Source organism: Notolabrus celidotus, chromosome 4 (genome assembly GCF_009762535.1).
Source record: "Notolabrus celidotus isolate fNotCel1 chromosome 4, fNotCel1.pri, whole genome shotgun sequence".
Classification (NCBI taxonomy): domain Eukaryota; kingdom Metazoa; phylum Chordata; class Actinopteri; order Labriformes; family Labridae; genus Notolabrus; species Notolabrus celidotus.
The window spans coordinates 4,638,733-4,661,048 of record NC_048275.1 but is presented as its reverse complement, the minus strand read 5'-3'; the positions used below and the strand labels follow the sequence as shown (position 1 = coordinate 4,661,048).

Below are 22,316 nucleotides of genomic sequence, written 5' to 3'. Positions count from 1 at the left end.
AGCTCCCCCGTTAGTCTAAGCCTATGGCAGTCTGAGCCTATAGCAGTCCAAGCTGATAAGAGTCTGAGTCTATAGCAGTCTGAGCCAATGGTAGTCTGGGCCTATGGCAGTCTAAGCCTATGGCAGTCTAAGCCTATGGCAGTCTAAGGCTATAGCAGTCTAAGCCTATGGCAGTCTAAGCCTATGGCAGTCTGGGCCTATGGCATTCTAAGCCTATGGCAGTCTAAGGCTATAGCAGTCTAAGCCTATAGCAGCATAACTAAGAGCTGGTCCAAGCCTGATCCAGCTCTAACTATAAGCTTTATCAAAAAGGAAAGTTTGAAGCCTACTCTTAAAAGTAGAGAGGGTGTCTGCCTCCCGGACCCTGACTGGTAGATGATTCCAAAGGAGAGGGGCCTGATAACTGAAGGCTCTACCTCCCATACTACTTTTAGAGACCTTAGGTACGATGAGCAGGCCTGAATGTTGGGAGCGTAGTGTTCTAGAGGGGTTATAGGGCACTATGAGCTCTTTAGGAGTCTTAACTGTGGAAGACAGACATCACAGTGGAGGTCTTTCAGGCCTGTAGGGGGCGCTAAACAGAGGAAAAGAACCAGAAATTAGTGTTCTTTCAAGTTCTTTGAATTAGGTGAGGTTAAGATCGGGCACAATGACAAAAGATCTGCAAATCAGAAATCAAATTCAGAAATGTACACCCACCGAGGAGAGTGTACGGCAGCAGCTGATTGGGTGATTGGTCCCACCCACACAATAAGCAGAGTGAGGTGTTTTTTCTCTCTGGTTATTCTGAATGTCTCACTCAGGCTTCTCTGGATATTTTATACAACCCTATTTTCTACCTTAGGTTCAAACAGAGAGTTGATTACATCTTATTAATGTGAAAAGAAGGAGACAGTCGTCAGCATACAAGTTTATTGAAAACTGTCTAAACAAGAGTAACACAACTGAAAACCACAACACACACTGAGAACGGAGTTACACTCACACACACATTCAGCTGCTCCTTTAAGCTTTAATCCATTCACTGAATTTCGGATGTTGCTCATTTAAACGTCTGCTGCTGGTTAATGTAAGATCATTTATTTGCATACAATATAAGAATAATGTCAAACCTCTGATCCGTTACAGGGACGACATTCTTACACCTTATTTTTTAACGGCCGTGTTGAATCCGAGCGAGGCGGCTCCGATGATCCCCCTCCGACAGGATCCATCGGACTCTTCTGATCTCGACCCGGGTTAGATTTCACAAGGCTGCAGTCCTTTATTTTACAGAAAGAATATAAACAGCAAAATATCTCAAGGCCAGACATGCTTATTGATAGAAAACAGTCTTTTCACACAAATGGAATCAGCATGCCAAGAACAAAGACTCTTACATCTTACACTCGGTTTTTCTTCAGACATCTATTCATATAACTGATCAGTCTCTGATCTTTTTTATCTTCTTTCGCCCCGTCAGTCCTCGGGAGGAGAAAATGCTTCAAGAAAAATAACAGCTCCAAGCACGGGTTGTCCTTGAGCACAAAATAATCAAGTTGTTTTTATGTTTTCTTTTTTAGTATAAAATTACTCAGCTCTCCTTTAAAATGACACATCCACCGTTTGAGAGGTGAAACTACTGCTACAAAACTCTCAATAGCACCAAATCAAAACAAGAGATGGGTGGATCAAAAAACTCTCACATAGCATAAACATTTTCTAATACACTCCATCTATAAGATCAAACTAAATGACAAAGAACAAACATCAGACCGCAAAGCCAGGCCAACGTGAGTCACAGAACGAAGAAGCTGAGTCACAATCATCTCATCAAAACACAGCAAAGTGTCCGAATCTCAGAGTTCGTCTCTGATCGACTCAGAGTCTGATGTGCAGAGTCTGATGTCCAGAGTCTGATGTGCAGAGTCTGATGTGCAGAGTCCAGCACCTTAATCTCAGGGGGGAAAGGTTTGTTTATGTATTGCATCACTGTGGGAACGTATGGTGGTGCACAAAGTGGGAGCGGCTAAAGATCGGCTGCAAATTCAGAGAAACTTAAACTGAAAAACAGAAACAGTCGTCTGAATCAAATGCAACAACAGAAAGATGCTGCAAGTCCAGACTGCTGCAAAAACACACCATGAGAGGATAAACCATGTTCGTGGATCTGCACTGGTACAGGTCTGAGTGATGGAAAGGCTGCTAGACTCAGAGTATCGTTAGAGATCCTGCGACTACAAACTTAAGCATGGAGAAGGCAGCAGTGAAGAAACGGGACTTCCATGACTTACGTTGGATCATTTTTCCCTAATGTCTATATTTAAGACATTTTGCATAATGATGGGATGTGTTAAAAAATAGCCTGGTGAGAAGATGCTAACTATACACAAGATTTCATCATTGTAGTCGGTGTTATCAAACTGAAACTCGAACTAGCACGCCGTAATCTTCACGTTGTTTAAGCCTCATCTCCAGTTATCACATTGGAGGTCCTCCTGTCCTGTAGGGGGCACTCATTGGAACATAGAACTTAAAGAAACTTTTAAAAAAACAGCTTCTCAAAGAAAAAGCCAAGCAGCAACCTCAGGTCTTAAAAAATGAAGCCCATGCGGAAGTGTTAAAAACTGCAGTTCCTTGAGTGACCACTAGAGGCTGGCTCCAGAAGTATCGGAAACCATATACACACCCATTCAAAGAGCCGATCTTTACAGCTGTAGTGAGTTTCTCTGTAAGCACACACTGTACGTGGGTGAATTTTTTTTACATCTTGTTATTTTTGAAGATATAACAGTTACGAGTTGTGCCCAAATAAGGGCGTGGCTGACCTCATTGACAGGCGGGAACACTGTAGCTGTTAGGGAGGAGGGTTAAGGTCCGCCTCTTTACCTCACACTGGCTCCACAGAAGCTAGGTTGAGTTTACAATATGGCACCCACTGACGATCGGCTTCAAAGCAGACTACGTCCATTTATTATACAGGATATTGGGGAGGGGGGGGGGAATGGAAGTTTAATAATAAACTGCAGTTCCTCAAGTGTCCACCGAAGGCTGACTCCAAAAGTCTACAAATGTTCCCACTCATTTCTGTCTCCTCATAACTCCTCAGACTTGATTAAATTAAGGCTTAAGAGTTTTGCATCATTAGCATAATTGGGGGCGTGGTTTGGTTGACTGTGGCAGTTTTCCTGGCAGCGTGAGTCCTGATTTAGCTCCACCCCTTTGCAAGAGTCTAAGTCGATCTAAAGTGAGTTTGAGTCGCATTTTCAACACGCCGACCACTAGCATTCGTCCACTTCTGAAGCTAACAGGGGATGTCACAGTCTAGCGCCCCCCTCAGGCCTGGAGGACTTCTATTATGATAACTTGATTTGCAGCGTTTCTTTGTTGCTTTAGTTTTCTGGGTTTGTGGTTCATGTTTTTGTTTCAAGTCCAATCTAGTTGTTTGTAACTTATTTCTTTATCATGTTTGTTCTGGACTTTTGTTAATGACTTTTAATGATCCTGTGGATTAGCAGCTTTTGCTATGAATGGAAATCATCTGGGTCTCTGTAGCTTGTTCGCACTTGTCAACAGAGATGAGCTTTATAAACATTTGCACACATTGCACAAGCTGTCGATGGGTCGCATTACTGAAAGAAGCTTCGTTTTAGTTGATTTGAATAAATATTGATTTTCTTTTTAATGTGGACGGCAAAGCGTCCCTCGTCTTTTCACTAACAAACTGAGTCCATGAACTCGGACACGGCAGCAGAGGTTGAGGCTGATTTGAACGGCTGCTTTGTAAAACTAAATGTGTGTTTTGGAAGTTGAAGGTTAACACATACACAGAAACGCTTGATCAGTAAACTGAGAATTGAATAAAGTTACTTATAGCCTCTGACATGTTTCTTTCTGATGTTCCATCTCCTGGTTCTTCAGCCTGAAATCTGCAGAGTTAATAAGTACACTTTCCTTTTTTCAGATCTGGGTCAGTTTGAAGATAATCTGAGCGTGCACCTTCCTCTTAATGTTGCAGCAATGGCAGAAAGACACAGTAACCAGGGCAACACAATTATCCATCATTGCTGACAGAACCTGGCAGAGACAGCAAATTGCCCTGCTGATGACGGGGAGGCAGAGTCCTCTGTGAAGGAGGCAGGACCTGAGGTCTGAGGGAGCTGAGCAGGAGGTTCAAATCTATTGTGTCTTTGTTTTCACTGTTCTGTTGATTGAATACTTTAAATATTATATAAAGGTCGAATACATCAGATTAGACATCTGTCCTCTCATGAATGTTGGATCTGCAGTGTGCAGATAGATATCTGTGACAGTCTGTGCGGATCCTCTCCAGTTATGATGGGTTCATAAGCAGCGAGGTCTGACCTCACTTAATGAGGATTAATGCACATTCAGTGTGTGTCCGTCCACACACACTTCCTCCTCATCATCCTCACCTGCCTGTCATTAATCATACTCATCGGCCTGATCCCAATCGCCCCCTGAAGCCCGAGCACTGACCCCTCACAGACTTCATGATGTCAGGTAGGTCCAGTCCACAGCGTCACAGATTCTTGTGTAAGTGTTTGTTACGTTTCCTCTCCCCGTTTCTCCTCTACTCTGATAATCCGGGGGACACAGCTGCTGCAGGAGCTTCTTTAGTCAAAACAGCTGTCAATAATGGCCTTAATATGGAAGAGGGTTTGGGCCACCTATTTTTTTTAAGTCGTAACCTTTCCTCTCAGAATTCTGCCTTTAAGATTAGAGGAAGAGTTCTAGAATTCAGAGATCAAAGGCAGAGTTCTAGAATTCTGAGATCAAAGGTAGAGTTCTAGAATTCTGAGATCAAAGGTAGAGTTCTAGAATTCTGAGATCTAAGGCAGTTCTAGAACTCTGAGATCAAAGGCAGAGTTGTAGAATTCTGAGATCAAAGGCAGAGTTGTAGAATTCTGAGATCAAAGGCAGAGTTCTAGAATTCTGAGATCAAAGGCAGAGTTGTAGAATTCTGAGATCAAAGGCAGAGTTCTAGAATTCTGAGATCAAAGGCAGTTCTAAAATTCTGTCTTTGAGATCAAAGGCAGAGTTCTAGAATTCTGTCTTCGAGATCAAAGGCAGAGTTCTAGAATTCTGTCTTTGAGATCAAAGGCAGAGATCTAGAATTCTGAGATCAAAGGCAAAGTTCTAGAATTCTGAGATCGAAGGCAAAGTTCTAGAATTCTGAGATCAAAGACAGAGTTCTAGAATTTTAGAGTTCGACCCATGTCCAATCTATTAACATGGAGGAGGCGGGGTGCACGATCTGTACTGCGGACAGTCAGCAGGGGGAGCTCTAAATCTTTTGGCTTCACTTTAAGGGAGCTGTCTGATGGTCCCTCTTTCACACTGTTGTTTGCGATGATTGATCAACATATTTGTGTTTTCTTGTTATTACATGATTGTTTTGTTCACATGTGTTTTTAGTCCATCTTGCTAAAGTACAAGTTTAATATGAAAACATCTCTTTCAGATTGCGGGGGACCGTCCACACACTCTGCTGCGTCATGCGTCTTTCAAATGTTTGATATCTGGCCAACGCTCACCGCTGGCTGTTGTCTCTCCTGTGTCGCTCTGATCTGTTTGTGTTTCTGTTTTTATCTGACAATAATGATCACTGAAATAAAGACTTTGGGTCCCACAAGCAGCTCTGCAGAAAATCAGACTAACAGAGAGAAGAAAAAAATCTGCCTTAAAATCTGTAAGAGTGGAGAACATAATGACGACAGAAACATGGAGAGGAAGATGAGTGAGGAAGAGGAGTGGTGCTGAAATGCACATCACAGTTTAACAGGCTGTAACAGAAGAACAGAGAGTGGTTTGAATGCATGGGAACGCTGGGTATCGTCCTTCTTCTGTTATATAATGCTGCTATGACAACACACATAGTAAAGAGCAGAGCGGCTCCGGAGTGAGTCGAGTCCTTGAGTTGTAAAACTGCAGACGGACGTTTAAAGTCGGACTTTAACACAAAGATGTGACTGAAGAGTTATCAGATCGTGTAATGTGAATTTAACATCTGATGGTTGAACTGTGACGCTTTGTGAATCTTTGAACGGCTGAATATTAAATATACTGAAGAATTAAAGGACCGTACTTAAAGCCAAACTGCCTCCTGACCTTTGTCTGTTTTATTCCCCTCCCTTTCTTTCCATCACTTCCTCCCTTTTTATCAGCAGCCTTTAAAAACACCTCTAAAAGTCGTTGTTGTCAGAAACAGGAAGCAGCCCTTCTCCGTTTTCTCTCTTTGTTCCTTCAATCTACAAAATGCACCATGATCATATTCATATTTATGAAGCCATGTTTGTTGCTGTGGCGGTAAAAACGATGCACGATAAGAATATCAAATGTGTGAGGAAATCTTCGTCCAGTTCCTCCGCCGTTAGTCCGACATCTTTGTTCCTCGATGTCCCGTGTTCTTCTAACGTCAGAGTAAAGAACAAAGCTGAGCGTGATGAAGACGAGCAGGGTGTGTGTCTGTCCACTGGAATGTAAACGAGTCAGTCACTGGGAGGAGGGAGGGGAACTCTGGGGTTTGGTCAGGGTGTGCAGGGGGGTCTCCCCGGGGGCCACTAGTCATACCGGCCCTTCAGTCAGACCCTCCAGGGGGAGGCTGGTGGCGTTGTCGGTGGGCTGCGGGTCGTCCTGAAGCAGCGGGGGCGAGTGCGGGGCGGCAGGCAGACTGGCGTAAGGCAAGTGGCAGTCCGAGTGCAGGAAGGGGGGGTAGTGCTGCCGGTAACAGATGTACGCGAACAACAAGCCGATGACGCCCCCAACGACGGCGTCTGGAAAACACAGAGACACGTTTAAATAAAGTTATTTATGACGGTGCAGAGGAGGAACAACAACACCTGATCTGAGTTTAACACAGTCCTCATTAACACCAGGAACACACACACACACACACTGTACACACATTAACGATACACACACTTTCACACATATGAGACGCTCACATGCAGTTAGTTCATACATTATTTCTCAGTCATTTCAGCAGACATTAATCTTTGTTATTTCTCCTCTTTAAATACAAATTATATGTCTTGAATTCCTAAATCATAAACTGTAGGGGAGGGAATCGAAAATCGGATCCGACTTAGAACCAATTGATCAATTCCATCGGAATTGTAAACCTCAAATGTTATCGATTCTTCTTAACGATTCATTTCCCAGCACGATGTCACGTCACGGTATGTTGCATTGCGTCACACACTCTGTGACGCAGAACTCCTTCAACCACGAGGAAACAGGAAGAGGAAGAAGCGGTCTAAAGTGTGGCTCCAATTTAGTAAAAGAGATGAGAACAATGCCGTGTGCAATCAGTGCAACGCTGTCATCTCATGTAAAGGTGCAAAAACCTCAAATATGCTGAAGCATTTGTCGACTCGTCCAGACTCACGAGGCCGAAAGTGAGGCACCTAGAGCGGGTAAAATACCTCCACGATGACCCCCGGAGGAAAAGAGTTTTTCCTCTCCAAATTCAAAGTCTTTTCCTCCAGACTCGAGGGTCCATGTCCGGACTCACGCGGCCGAGAATGAGGTCAACGTATTGTTCAGTATGTTCAAGTTGAATATGTTCATGTTCAGTCGTGTGCAGACAGAATTTTGGAAAAAATTAAATGGTTCCTTTTGGTGTGGAAGACTTTGAAGAACTACTTTTTTCCCCCTCAAAAGCATACTCAGGGATCGTTAGGAGAACTGATAAGGAATTGGATTGATAAGAAGAATCGACAATGACATTGACATTGATAAAATCTTATCAATTCCCACCCCTAATAAACTGTTTGACACTTAGGTTTTTATATTGATCTGTTCTGCTTTAACACTTAAAAGTCCCAGAAAACAGACGAACTGATCAAATAAAAACATGACCCTGGTTCCAGAGCGGCTACAACTCTGCTGGTCTAGAACCGCAAACCACCCACTGCCCATCGCCTACCACCCACCGCCCACTGCCCACCGCTTACCGCCCACCGCCAACTGCCCACCGCTTACCGCTTACCGCCCACCACCCACCGCCAACTGCCCACCGCTTATCGCCCGCCGCTTACCGCCCACCGCTTACCGCCCACCGCCCACAACCTACCGCCCACCAACTACCGCCCACCGCCCACCGCCTACCGCCAACCGCCCACCACCTACCGCCCACTGCCCATCGCTTACCGCCTACCGCCCACCACCTACCGCCCACCGCCTACCGCCCACCGCCTACCGCCCACCGCCCACCGCCTACCGCCCACTGCCCACCACCTACCGCCCACCGCCCACCACCTACCGCCGGCCGCCCACCGCCTACCGCCCACCACCTACCGCCAACTGCCCAACGCTTACCGCTTACCGCCCACCACCCACCGCTTACCGCCCACCGCTTACCGCCCACCACCCACAACCTACCGCCCACCAACTACCGCCCACCGCCCACCGCCCATCGCCTACCGCCAACCGCCCACCACCTACCGCCGGCCGCCCACCGCCTACCACCCACCACCTACCGCCCACCGCCCACCGCCCAACGCCTACCGGCCACCGGCCACCGATTACCGCCCACTGCCCACCACTTACCGCCCACTGCCCACCGCTTACCGCCTACCGCCCACCGCCTACCGGCCACCGGCCACCGCCTACCGCCCACTGCCCACCACCTACCGCCCACCGCCCACCGCCCACCGCCCACCACCTACCGCCGGCCGCCCACCGGCTACCGCCCACTACCCAACGCCTACCGGCCACCGGCCACCGGCCACCGCCTATCGCCCACTGCCCACCGCTTACCGCCCACTGCCCACCGCCTACCGGCCACCGGCCACCGCCCACCGCCCACCGCCCACCGCCTATCGCCCACTGCCCACCACTTACCGCCCACTGCCCACCGCTTACCGCCTACCGCCCACCACCTACCGCCCACCGCCCACCGCCTACCGCCCACTGCCCACCGCCCACCGCCCACTGCCCACCACCTACTGCCCACCACCTACCGCCCACCGCTTGGATTCCAAGGCAAAGCATTGGTCAGCCGAGGAGACAATTATCCGCCATCGTTGTCGTTGTGAGGGAAAGTTCGCGGTAGCGCTGCTGGGAAAAGCTTTCACGTAAATCTGACGTCATGACGTGTCTCTTCCACGGGCTCGAGCGGGCGGAAAAACAAACAGGTCCTGTGTTGGTTTCGCGAGTTCCACCAGAAGCGCGAGCACCAGCCCAGAAATACAACCCGGTTTCAATGGTCGAAACGAGGTATCAGAGACTCCCTTATTCTGTATTTTACGGTACTTATCAAACGCAACCCCTTCAAAAATTAATTTAATTTCTGATTTTTAAAGACGAATATAATAATTACTGATAATTACCAGTCATAGTTTCTATCCTAACTTTGCACAGAATACTCCACTCTTCAGTCGGCGTAAGAGAAGTTTGATTTAATTCATAGTAAAATAACCTCGTTTGAGTGTTTGTGTTTATTAAGACACCTGAATGATTTGAGATGTTTGGTTCCACAGCTCTGAATAAGTCGTGCTGACCTCGGCTCTCTGTGTGACGGCGTTCTTTATGCGAGCCGTTCTTACCTTGGATTATTTTGCCGTAATGAGCTCAGAGATGTAAGTGATAATAATAATTCTGCTGCAGTGTTTCAGTGTTCATTCATCACGGCTGCTTCTGAAGGTAATGAAAGTAAACTGAAGGAGATAAATCTGTTCTTTAGCGCTCACTGAAGCTGCCTCCCCTCTGGACATTCTGTCTCTGTCTCTCTGTCATCCAAACTGAACACTTTCTTATTACACCTGCCCCCCCTCAAAGCTACAATACATCACATATTATCACTCTGCCATGCTTAATATTACACCACATCGCTGCGGATAGATCAAAATGACACGGCTGGCTGCGGGTAAAAGATTCCATAATGTCAAATATTATATTCCTCCATACGTCTCATAAAACTCTTTATTCTTTCCCTCAGAAATATCACCAAACATCGATTTCCTCCATTCATAAACTGCAGAATGCATGAGCTCTGTGACTGTTTCATCGACTCCTGTCGGCTGAGTTTAATAGACTGTGACTCCGTGTAATACATTAGTTTTCTGGCCTTATTGAGACGTTGATTGGAAGCCGGCCTTTCCCCCCCTGAGGACAGAGCTAACCTCCGAAGTGCAAAGAGAAGCTGAGAATATTAGTATCCATCAGGCGTGGCTCAGCGGCCGTGCTAATGGGGCTCCCAGCTGGTGTTTACTCTGAGAGCAGGCTGGGGACCCCTCCAGTTTTAATGGGCTGCACCATTCTGCTTACTTAAACCGTCTTCAGACCAAAAGTCAAGTTTATATTCGCCTCATGTCACCGCCAGCGGCGTCCATTTGCATTGGTTAAAGAGGATGTGTGAATATTCTCTCTGCAGACGCATCAGAGGACCAAACTCCATCCTGTCTGAGTTCATAACATCACCTGGACTCTCTCTCTGCTGGGTTAATAACCCCTCTTCCTCCTCCTCCTCCTCCTGATGAACTACTACTCATGGCTGACCAGAGTCCAGCTTGATTACCTGTCAGCTCGGATCAATACCAGGATTTCTCTGATGGACACCAACTACCAGGATTCTAATTCAGCTGTGGAGAACATGTATTTCTCTCTCCACTGAGTCTCAGCTTAACTGTATCTCCATCTGTCTCCACTGAGTCTCAGTTTCCCTGTATCTCCATCTGTCTCCACTGAGTCTCAGCTTCACTGTATATCCATCTGTCTCCTCTGAGTCTCAGTTTCACCATGTCTCCATTGAGTCTCAGCTTCACTGTATCTCCATCTGTCCCCACTAAGTCTCAGCTTCACAGTGTCTCCATCTGTCTCCTCTGAGTCTTAGTTTCACCGTGTCTCCGCTGAGTCTCTGCTTCACTGTATCTCCATCTTACTGAACTCAGTCCCAGTTTCACTGTATCTAGCAGGTCACTCTAAAGTCAGCTGAATTTCATGACAGCTGCGTGAGAAAATTAGCATGACACAGCCCTGGCTGTAATATTTCATATTTGTAGTTTCCTTTATTTTTATGGGTCTGTTTTTGTGCGATAGTGCGCTCCATCCTTCATGCAGATCTTTGGTTGTCGTCTTGTTATCCGCTCTGCATGTTTACTCTTGTTTCTGAACACAGGGGGACAATAAAGTGTGCATCATGCAGCTGCAGATAAACTGAAATGAGCGGAGGAAGTGAGGGAGGAGAGGAAAAGCGGAGGAGGGACAGGTGTCCTCCTGCCTGTAGGAGTCGTATATGTTCAGTTTGAATAAGCCCGGTGGTTAAAAGAGCTGTCTGCTTCACTCGCCCTGCTCCTCAGGAACATATGGCTCTCTAAAACTAATTAACACCATATGACAGAGCTGTCATCACATTACCACAGAGTCCTCCTACAGCCCACCCACACACACTCTCCCTCCCTCCCTCCCTGCAAGTATCCCACTAGTCTTTACAGGCGGATAAACCGGAGCTGGCTACTATCATTTCCTACCCAATGCCACTTGTGTATAATGATGCTTAGCTGCAAAGGAACAGCCTTCAAAGACACGGTGCTCACTCTTCTGGGGAGATAAGCGAGCAGCCCGGCCTGATTTATGCATGCTCTGTGTGTTTCAGCCTATCCTTATTTCTGCGTAACGCTGCTTTAGTCTGAAATGTGATTACAGGAGTACAGCTGTTTGAAACGAGCAGCACCTCGAGTGGTCTTTATTAATTACTGTAATAATGTAAACTGCCCTGAGCCAGGTGAGACTCTGAAACAGAGGAATCCCTCTCAGGCTGCACAAACAGGTTTCAGGCTGTGAGTTCAGGAAGTGTAGACGAGTGTGTTTTTGATTCATGCCGGAGAGAGAGAGAGAGAGAGAGAGAGAGAGAGAGAGAGAGAGAGAGAGAGAGAGAGAGAGAGAGAGAGAGAGAGAGAGAGAGAGAGATGTTCAGGTGTTCTGTGTCAGAGCGTCGAGGCGGACCTTGCCAGTGGTGTTTGTAGTCGCAGGTGCGTGACAGAGCGATCATCAAGGCGCTGTAGAGAGGCAGCACCATGGCACACAGACGCCAGCTCCGCCCCCGACCCTGATCCGTGAAGCACTGCAGCTTCCCCGCCAGGTAGAAGGAGGTGAAGCCCAGACCGGAGAACGCAACTGAAAGAGACAAAGGAGAAGAACATCAGAAGATCATATTCCCCCTCTAGAACTCTACGCTCCCAACATGCAGGCCTGCTCATCACACCTAAAGTCTCTAAAAGTAGTATGGGAGGTAGACCCTTCAGTTATCAGGCCCCTCTCCTTTGGAATCATCTACCAGTCAGGGTCTGGGAGGCAGACACCCTCTCTACTTTTAAGAGTAGACTTCAAACTTTCCTTTTTGATAAAGCTTATAGTTAGATCTGGATCAGGCTTGGACCAGCTCTTAGTTATGCTGCTATAGGCTCAGACTGACACACTGGGATCCTGTCTTTCCCTCTCTCTCCTCTCTCTGCCTGTCTCTTACTTTAACTCTTCCTGTCCCATTAAAGTTACTAACCATAGACCTTTCTGGAGTCCCTGAGCTCCCTTGTCCCGTAGGTTCCTTTTTTGGGTCTGTCATTATTTCTTTCTTTCTTTCTGTCTTTCTTTCCATCCTTCTTACTGTCTGTCTTTTTTTTCTTTCTTGCTTTCTTTACTTCTTTCTCTTTTTTATTCCTTACTTTTTGCTTTCCTTCGTTCTTCCTTCCTTCTTTCTTTCTCTCTTTTCTTCCTTCTTGCTTTCATTCCTTCTTTCTTGCTTTCTCTCATTCTTTCTTTTCTTTCATGCTTTCTGTACTTAGCTTTTTTCTTTTTTATTCCTTCTTACTTTTTTCTTTCTTTTTTCCATTCTTCCTTCCTTCTTTCTCTCTTTTATTCCTTTTTCCTTTCTTTCCTTCTTTCTTTCTTTCATTCCTTCCTTCCTTTATTTATTCTTTCTTTCCATGTTTCTTCATCCTTTATGTCTCCTTTTCTTATCCCGTTCATTCCTTCTATCCTTTCCTTCACCATTTATTCTCCTCTCTTTCTTTATTCTGGTCTCCCTCACTTTTCTCTTTTCTTAGACCTTTCTGGAGTCCCTGAGCTCCCTTGTCTCGTAGGTTCCTCTGGATCTCTGCTGCTGTGTACGTGCCAGACTCCAGCTGCTACAACTATTACTATCCGTCTCTCCACTATCATCTCTCTCTCTCTTCATCTCCCTCTATCCCTCTCTCCAACACGGTCTCAGCAGATGTGTGTCTAACATGAGTCTGGTCCTGCTGGAGGTTTCTGCCTGTTAAAGGAAGTTTGTCCTTGCCACTGTAACTTGCTAAATGCTGCAAAGTGCTCTGCTCATGGTGGATTAAGATGAGATCAGACTGAGTCCTGTCTGTAAGATGGGACTGGATCTGATCCGGTCTTGATGTTGGGTCTTTGTTAATAATAGAACATAGAGTACGGTCTAGACCTGCTCTGTTGTGAAAGAGTCTGAGGAGAACATTTGTTGGGATTTGGTGCTTTATAGATAAAGATTGATTGTTGAAATCAGACCCTCAGTTTGTCCACATATATTAAAATAGTTTATCATGTTGATGAGTTTGTTATAAACCTGGTTTACCTCAGGACCAGGTGGGATGTGGATCTGACAGCAGGTGTATTTAAATGTGTTCTGAGTTTTCAATCAGCACACAGTGGGTGCTTAATGTGTAACTCGCTCCTGTCCATCATGAAGAGTGATGTAATGGTCGGAGCTGTGGTCTCAGGATGAAGGGTGTGTGATTGGAAGCACAGAGAGGTCGGTCCAGCAGAGAGATTTATGGACCTTTAAGGAGCTCAGACGTTGTTCTCATGAAGGACTGGACTGATGAACGGAGCAGACACCATGAAAGAGGAGTGTTGGCGTCTGTTAAACCCATGTGGTGCTCTTTGTGGGAGGCGATGATGACTATGAGCAGGATTTTAAATACCACAGGGTGTCAATTAATTTTCCTGCATGTTTTATATTTTGCCTTCTCTCTGGATGGATTTAACAGCTGAATTTATTAGCATGATTGATGTCGCCCTCAGAGGATTCAGTCTCTGAAACTTTATCAACTTCTGCTCCAATTTAAAAGTTAAGCTGCTGGAAAGGCCGTGTGACATCGCATCGCCGAGAGAGTCAGAGTCCCTTTACTGTCAGTCAAATGTACGGCACACAGGTGAGACACAGGTACAGGGACATATAGACCGGTTCAATATAAGATGTAGGATCAGAGAATTTACATACATACACATATCCGCAGGCATGCATACACACAGTCGATGGAAGGTGGGGATAACAGCATGCATGGCTGTGTTACCTGAGCTGCAGGAGATGACCTGTGCATGTTTTTAAATTCACCCTCAGTATTAAAATGTATTTCTTAAAATATGAGACTGCTCTGAAACAGGAATACAATCAGGAAAACTACATTATATCATTTTTTTGTTATTTCCATAATAAGAGTTTTAATGGAAATCTTATTTCAGCCTGTGCTGGACTATAAATGAGCTTATTATTTTATAATACGTTGATTCTTAAAGAAGCTAACTGACAGCCGGACTTTATTCCCATCATCCTCCTCTCTCTCCGGGAGACCCTGCAGTCCCTCTGCAGGGTCTCCGTCTTATCCCCGCCTGTAATGGCTCCATGATGCAACCTGTAATTCAGACAGTTAGACCCCTGCTGTGTCTCTCTCTCTCTGACCTCCATCAGCACACTCAGTCTGTTCCTCATACATGTTTCTCTGTGACCTGAGGCTCTGCAGGAGGAGCTGCTGTTCTCTCTCAGCCTCTGTTATCATGGATGTAAAGATGGAGGCTGTAACGGTGGCTGAAGAGATGCAGAATTTTAAAGTAGTGCAGCGCAACATCCCAACTGTTGGAAACAAAGAGTTAAGAATAAAGTCAGTGTAGGGGTTTATACGGCATGTCTCTGAAGTTTAAAATGCATGCTCTCTGAGGAAGTTTAACGTCTCAGTCAATCTTTATTCATAAAGCACCAAATCCCAACAAATGTTCTCCTCAGACTCTTTCCAAACAGAGCAGGTCTAGACTGTACTCTATTCTTTTATTAACAAGACCCAACATCAAGACTGGATAAGATCCAGTCCCATCTTACAGACAGGACTCAGTCTGATCTCATCTTAATCCACCATGAGCAGAGCACTTTGCAGCATTTAGCAAGTTACAGTGGCAAGGACAAACTTCCTTTAACAGGCAGAAACCTCCAGCAGGACCAGACTCATGTTAGACACACATCTGCTGAGACCGTGTTGGAGAGAGGGATAGAGGGAGGTGAAGAGAGAGAGAGATGATAGTGGTGAGACGGATAGTAGTAGTTGTAGCAGCTGGAGTCTGGCACGTCCACAGCAGCAGAGATCCAGAGGAACCTACGAGACAAGGGAGCTCAGGGACTCCAGAAAGGTCTATGGTTAGTAACTTTAATGGGACAGGAAGAGTTAAAGTAAGAGACAGGCAGAGAGAGGAGAGAGAGGGAAAGACAGGATCCCAGTGTGTCAGTCTAAGCCTATAGCAGCATAACTAATGTCTAAGGTTTATGGTTAGTAACTTTAATAGGACAGGGAGAGTTAAAGTAAGTGATGTAGGGGTGGGGGGAGGTGGCTGACATAGATTCCCAGTGGCAGTCTAAGCCTATAGCAGCATAACTAAGAGCTGGTCGTGTAGCGTAAGCCTATTGCAGTCTAAACCTTAAAGCAGTCCGAACCATTACACTCCGACCCTATATCAATCTGAGCCTAGAGTAGTCTAAGCCAAAACAGTCTGAGCCTATAGCAGTCTGAGCCTATAGCAGTCTGAGCCTATAGCAGCATAACTAAGAGCTGGTCCAAGCCTGATCCAGCTCTAAGAGATTTAAAGCATTATGAGAAAAGAGGGACTTGGTTTTGGAGGACAGAGGAGTTATTGCTTCCATCTTTAAGCAGCCTAAAAACAGAAACATCCTGACAAGTTCTGCCTGCTCTGAAAGCCACTGAAGAAAAAGCATCAAACTTATTTGCTCATTTTAAAAATCTGATAAAAGTCTGATGTTTGTATTCTTATATCAGTTTTACTGTGATGAAGACATCCTCAGAGCTTGGACCGAACAGACTCCAGGGATATGAACTTTTTGAATCATCAGACTGGTTTCTGTCTCATCAGCTTTGACCAGCTCATGACTCCACGCTTCCAGACCCTGTGGTGTAAAGGACAGGTTTAATGTCAGAGTGAGCGCTCTTTATCGGCTCACCCTCAGCGGTCTCATAAAGCTCAGGAGGATTCCCCTCGTCCTCTTTTCAAACACTGACAGTTGTACTCTCCTCACCCTGCAGGCTTCCCCTTTAAATTGCTCTCCACACTTTCTACATCTTTAAACTCTGCATTCAGAGCTCTCTGCTCTTCATCAGTGAGTGCAAAGTGTCTGACGCTGAGGGGGAGGATGATGATCCTGCAGAGGTTTCTGCACCAGCTGAAGTGTTGGACAAATGAGCATCGTGACCTTTTAATGAGAAAATGAAAATTCATGGGGCAGCGAAGTGATCATGATTTATTCTGAGGGCTCACAAACGTCTGCAGTGAAGTCATGGATAGTATCCAAGTGTTTCAGTCCAAACACTGAAATGAAATATTCTGCAGGAAGAAGAAAGTGTGCAAAACTCTGATTCACTCAAATATGCATGTTCAGATTTATCAGACCTGTGTCTTTAAACTTTGTGATGGTTTGACCGTGTGCCGGGGTGCATGTGAGGTTTAAGACGAGGCATGCAAGTCCCCGTCCAACTCAGTTCATGCATTATCTATACCGCTATTCCAGTTCGAGTCCTGGGAGAAATGGTGCCTATCTCAGCTGTCATTGGACGAGAGGCAGGGTGCATCTTGGACTATCACAGAGCTAACATGCACACACTTATACCTGCAGATTAAGCAAACAAGCATGTGTGGGAGGAGGCCAGAAGAACAGGCATGCACGGGGAGAACATGCAAACTACTCACAGAAACATGAACCTGCACAGGTCGGGGTGTGCAGATTAAATTCAGTTCAGTCAGACAACTCACGTTTAAATTGTTTATTGTAGCAGCAAATACATATTCGTGTTTGGCGCCCAGGCTCCGGCCTCATCACTCCCTGCAGATAAGTTTACATGCAGACTTTGAGGAGTGATGAGCAAAACATACTAAACACCCCCGGAGCCTGCAGGTGGAAGCTGGGGAGGCAGCGGGGAAGAAGAAAATATCAGCAATGGCATGCAGCAGCAGAGGCGTTGACAGGCAGAGGGAGAGATGGGAGATTTTCCCCAGTTTAAATAGACCGCCAATTTGAGAGGCAGAGGGCAGGATTGGATGATGGTTATGAGAGTGGGACATGTGACGTGTATGGCATTGCAGCTGGAGTTGTCTGCCTGAACTAGCTCGCAGGCGTCGCTCCATTTCATGTCAAATGAAAACGACGCCGTGGTTCAGGCATCAGCTGCTGCTGTATTTCCACAATCCAGACAAACTCTACAGATTGTAAATCCAAACGAGGACCAACAGGATTAAAACGAAGCTCCCAAAGCTCCACGACAAGCCGTCGTCTTTGCTCATGGTGCCTTCCAAATGAAGAATGAATTTAAAGGTGACATATCATGCAAAATCAACTTTTTAATGGTTCTCTCCCTGAAATATGTTTCCCTGGCATGTCTAAAACCCCTCCAAAAATGAAATGAATCCATGGTGAGCTGAAGAGGTGTGACCTCTGACGCTTATTATTTCTCTGTCAATCATGTGAGAGAGCCGGAGTGTCCTCACAGGCTGCTGTACCTCAGAGAAAGACCAGGAGACTTTCTTTATGCACCTCAGATCAGTCACACATAAAGTCTTCACTTATCTTTCTCACTGAACAGAAAGCATCATGATCACTTTGAGTTTTGAGTTCTTATTAAACTGTACAGACACATTTTAAAGCTCTCAAGAGGAACTTTCAGTGTGCATGGTTTTGAAGCCCCCTGTGCAGAAAGCAGCACCTCTAAACTCACAGCTTGTCCTGTTCTGTACAAGTGAAAGAAACATTTCTAACAACATTTTTAAAATTCTGCATCATTTTAAGAGTCAAAGGTCTCACTCACCCAGAGTCTTTGCTCCAGGAAACATAAAGGGCAGTTTCTGCAGCATTGTTAGCCACTTAAGGTACCTTAAGGTACCCTGTGGTGGTTCTGGGTAGTGATGTGCGGATCAATACTGAAATATCGATACTTCAGAGACCAGATCTTTATGCTCACAAATCAAAACATCTTTACTTTTGATTCTTCAGTCATTTGAGGCGATGTGTATCATTAAAGGTGACATATCATGCAAAATCTACTTTTTAATGGTTCTCTACCTGAAATCTGTGTCCCTGTCTACAAACCCCATGAAAAGTAAAAGAATCCATTCTGCCCCTGTTCTGATTTCTCCACCTTTCTGTAAATGTGTGCTGAAACCAGCCGTTTCAGTTTTCAGTGTTTTTCATACGTCACAACGCCATCCGGTCTGTAACAGGAAGTCAGAGCTCGGAGCTTGTTCAGCCCATAGACTGTATAAAATACAACTCAACCCTTCCTCTGTTTTTCATTACCTGCACACATGTGTGCTAACAAGGAGCTTAGGAGGGAGGCATGCTAGTTGTAGGCTGTCTTAATAAACACAAAGGTCGGTTTTACTCCCCACGTCTGCAGATTTGAAGATCTAGTGGATGATTTTTATTTACCATGGAAAAGTTCTAGAGCTAGTTAGCATAGCCACATAGCTACATGTTGGTAGCTGTGTACCAAGACACACGTCGACATGCTGACAAATAAAACAACAAGAAACACTAAATCTGTGACCAATGGTTCAGAAAGGTCCTGCTGCAGGCGCCTCTCCGTCAGGATCAGATTCTGGATCAGATTCAGAGGGTTGAAGTAACACGGGTCTGTGAGCAGCCGTGTATATTCAGCCAACATGTAAACATTAGATCAACGTGCTGGACAGCCGAGGCCACACCCACTTCCTGAGGGGGCGTGGTCAGAGAGCTCATTCTCATTTAAAGGCACAGACACAGAAAACAGCCTGTTCTGAGCAGGGCTGAAAAAGAGGGGTTTACAGGCAGACCAGAATCTGATTTCAAAGTGTTTTTATGAGCAGAAACTTTAAAGACATGTTTTGGGGACCTCTTAGACCAATATATATTGATGAAAAGAGCAGAATATGTCACCTTTAAGTGATGGACGTATGTAGACAGTTGTCCTAACTGCTCTGATCTCTGCGTGTTGCAGTAGTCTGTGTACACGCTGGGTATGTTTGGAACCTATGTAGTCTGCACCCTCCTGTTGAGTCCTGATGTACATGTTGTTAATAAACATTAGCCAAACATGTGATATGACTCTGGGTCATTGAAACTACAATGTAATCTCCTGATCCGTGCTGATGTGAGGTTGCTGTGATTTCTCTGCAGCCTTTAGAAGATGGAGCTGATGATGAAGAAACAAACTTTAAAGAATGAAACAAATGGAGTTTAGATTTGTTCCTGTTCTGTCAGCCTTTTAAAGATGGAGTTAACTCAGAGCTATTGTGCTGATTTTACACACGTCTCGTTCTGAAAGTAGGACTGACATTCTCTTTTTTCCATCCACCCAAATGTTTCCGCTCGTTTGTCTCCATTTCGGTCGTTTTTACATAAATTAGCCCCGTTTGTTTCTGAAAAGCACATTCAGACTCCTCTCTTGTTCACCCCCAGACTGAGCAGACCTTGTGCTCGTTTGAAGCTCAGGAAAAGAAATCTCTGTGCACTCATCACCCTCATTAGTCATCTTTGTTTAGTCTCAGGGGAACATCAAGGTTCTCTAAACGCCTGAAGAGGATTCATGATTAAATGTTTCTACCTCTGTCAGCCTCTGCTCCGTCCTCTGACCTGTAAGGGAGTGTGTGTGTTGCACCGTGTGTGTGTGTGTGTTGTAGCATCCTTCCTCTGCGTGTTCGCTCATTTAGCTAATTATGCATTTAGAAACGTGTGTGTCTGTTTGAGAGGCACGCTCATGAATTATGCATATCACCAAAACATTCCCACTGAAACTCAAGCTGTTGATTCAAACTGTCTGCAAACATACGGTGTGTGTGCAGGAGATGAAGCTGCACATTCTCGAATACAATTAACTCTTTCCCCTCTGAGAGCTCCTCCAACACTACAAACACACTGAGCTTCATTTCATCTGCACACTTCTTATGTTTCAACTCTGAAATCCTCCGCAGACAAACTGAATATTCATCAACATTTCACTTTTCTTAAACGACGACTAAACTTTATAAACTCTGATTTATCACCGTCAGTTAGCTAACACACGAATCCATCACAGCTCCAGTGTCTGATTCAGAGTTTACAGTCACGTGACCAGAGCTGATGCCTGGAGGTCATAAAGAGAGTATTAAAAAAGGTCTCCAACAATAATACGGGAGGTTGAGCCTTCAGTTATGAGGCCCCTCTCCTTTGGAATCATCTACCAGTCAGGGTCCGGGAGGCAGACACCCTCTCTACTTTTAAGAGTAGGCTTCAAACTTTCCTTTTTGATAAAGCTTATAGTTAGAGCTGGATCAGGCTTGGACCAGCTCTTAGTTATGCTGCTATAGGCTTAGACTGACACACTGGGATCCTGTCTTTCCCTCTCTCTCCTCTCTCTGCCTGTCTCTCACTTTAACTCTTCCTGTCCCATTAAAGTTCCTAACCATAGACCTTTCTGGAGTCCCTGAGCTCCCTTGTCTCGTAGGTTCCTCTGGATCTCTGCTGCTGTGGACGTGCCAGACTCCAGCTGCTACAACTACTACTATCCATCTCCCCACTATCATCTCTCTCTCTCTCTTCATCTCCCTCTATCCCTCTCTCCAACACGGTAGGTCTCAGCAGATGTGTGTCTAACATGAGTCTGGTCCTGCTGGAGGTTTCTGCCTGTTAAAGGAAGTTTGTCCTTGCCACTGTAACTTGCTAAATGCTGCAAAGTGCTCTGCTCATGGTGGATTAAGATGAGATCAGACTGAGTCCTGTCTGGAAGATGGGACTGGATCTGATCCGGTCTTGATGTTGGGTCTTTGTTAGTAACAGAACATAGAGTACGGTCTGTAAACTGTAAATAAAACCTCTCCCTGCAGCCTCGAGGAGTTTCAGACGGTTTAACTGCTTCTGATTTATTTCTGTTAAAGCATCACCAAGCTTCTGTTTTCCTCTGTAAGCCATCTCTCCGGTTTGACCTTTGACCCCTGAAGGGTTCATAATGACAGACCTCAGCCTCTCATCGAAAGTGATGCACATTAAAACAGCACTCAGAGTCTCAATCCGTTTCATCAACGCAGAAAGAACCAACAGAAAGTCATCATTACGTCCGTATAATCACTGCTTCACTCCTACACCAGCTGACCGTGCACCTCTCTGAGCGTGTGTGTGTGTGTGTGTGTGTGTGTGTGTGTGTGTTATAGTAAACACATGAAAAGCATTCTCCTGAAGTGCACTTCTCTCTCAAACTGAATAAAAATGAGACGTTGGAGGTTTGATTTGAGATCCTTCAGAGCTGAGATCAGGTCGCTCTCTCTGGATTCATTAGGTTCTGAGAATAAGTGATCAGATCTGAGAGTTTAATGCGTACACGGGGAGATGAAGATGAAGACGAGGCCGACAGTGATATGGACGCTTCAGGGCCTGTTTGTTTACGGTGCGTTCAGGGGACTCTGTATTAATCTGTTTGTTTTCTGGCTGTCTCCTTTAATACCTCTAACTCTGCTCCTCTGCTCCGAGCTGCAGGAGAGAAATACAATCAGAGGGAAGCGTTAAAACTCTGAAACACAATAATAGGTCCTGCGCTTTAAAAAAATTGCTGCATCAAACTCTGCGGCGTGTTTATATTTAGACGAGAAGAGATCCGTGTTCAAACACGAGCCATAAATATCTGACTCCAATAAAAGAACAGGGACACTGTTTATAAGAGCGGCCCTGTTAGATTAATTTAATCCCTGATCTCTGCAGTAAATGTCAAACAAAGGGCGCGCTGTTTATCGTCTGTTGGCGCGCCCAATTACCTGCACATCCTGCAGGACGCCTCAGATTTACTCGCACGTGTTTTCATTTGTCAAAGAACGAGCCTGCAGGGCCGGCTTTATTATCAGCAGGTTTTAAACTACATGGAATCAAACACAGATTAACCTTTCTGCTGCGGATAGAGAGAAGTCTGCAGATATCAAGCGGCCCTGAGGAGGTTTGTGAACACGGTGTGAGCTCTGACAGAGTCACAGGAGACCTGAGGATCCGTCACAGCACGGCATATGATTCTATTCTAGTCAATGTGTTAACTTCCACTGGA

At 45.5% G+C, this 22,316-nt stretch overlaps 1 protein-coding gene across 1 annotated transcript in view; it reads right to left on the bottom strand.

Annotated features, from left to right (window-relative positions):
• Positions 1-898: 898 nt before the first annotated feature.
• plpp4 (phospholipid phosphatase 4) overlaps positions 899-22,316 on the bottom strand; it is a 32,160-nt gene continuing 10,742 nt past the window's right edge. The window contains exons 4-5 of the mRNA XM_034681639.1: positions 11,950-12,120; positions 899-6,776 (exon numbers count right to left, since the gene is read on the bottom strand). Coding sequence (XP_034537530.1) covers positions 6,568-6,776; positions 11,950-12,120 — 380 coding nt within the window. The 3' untranslated portion in view covers positions 899-6,567. The remainder of the gene's footprint in view (positions 6,777-11,949; positions 12,121-22,316) is intronic.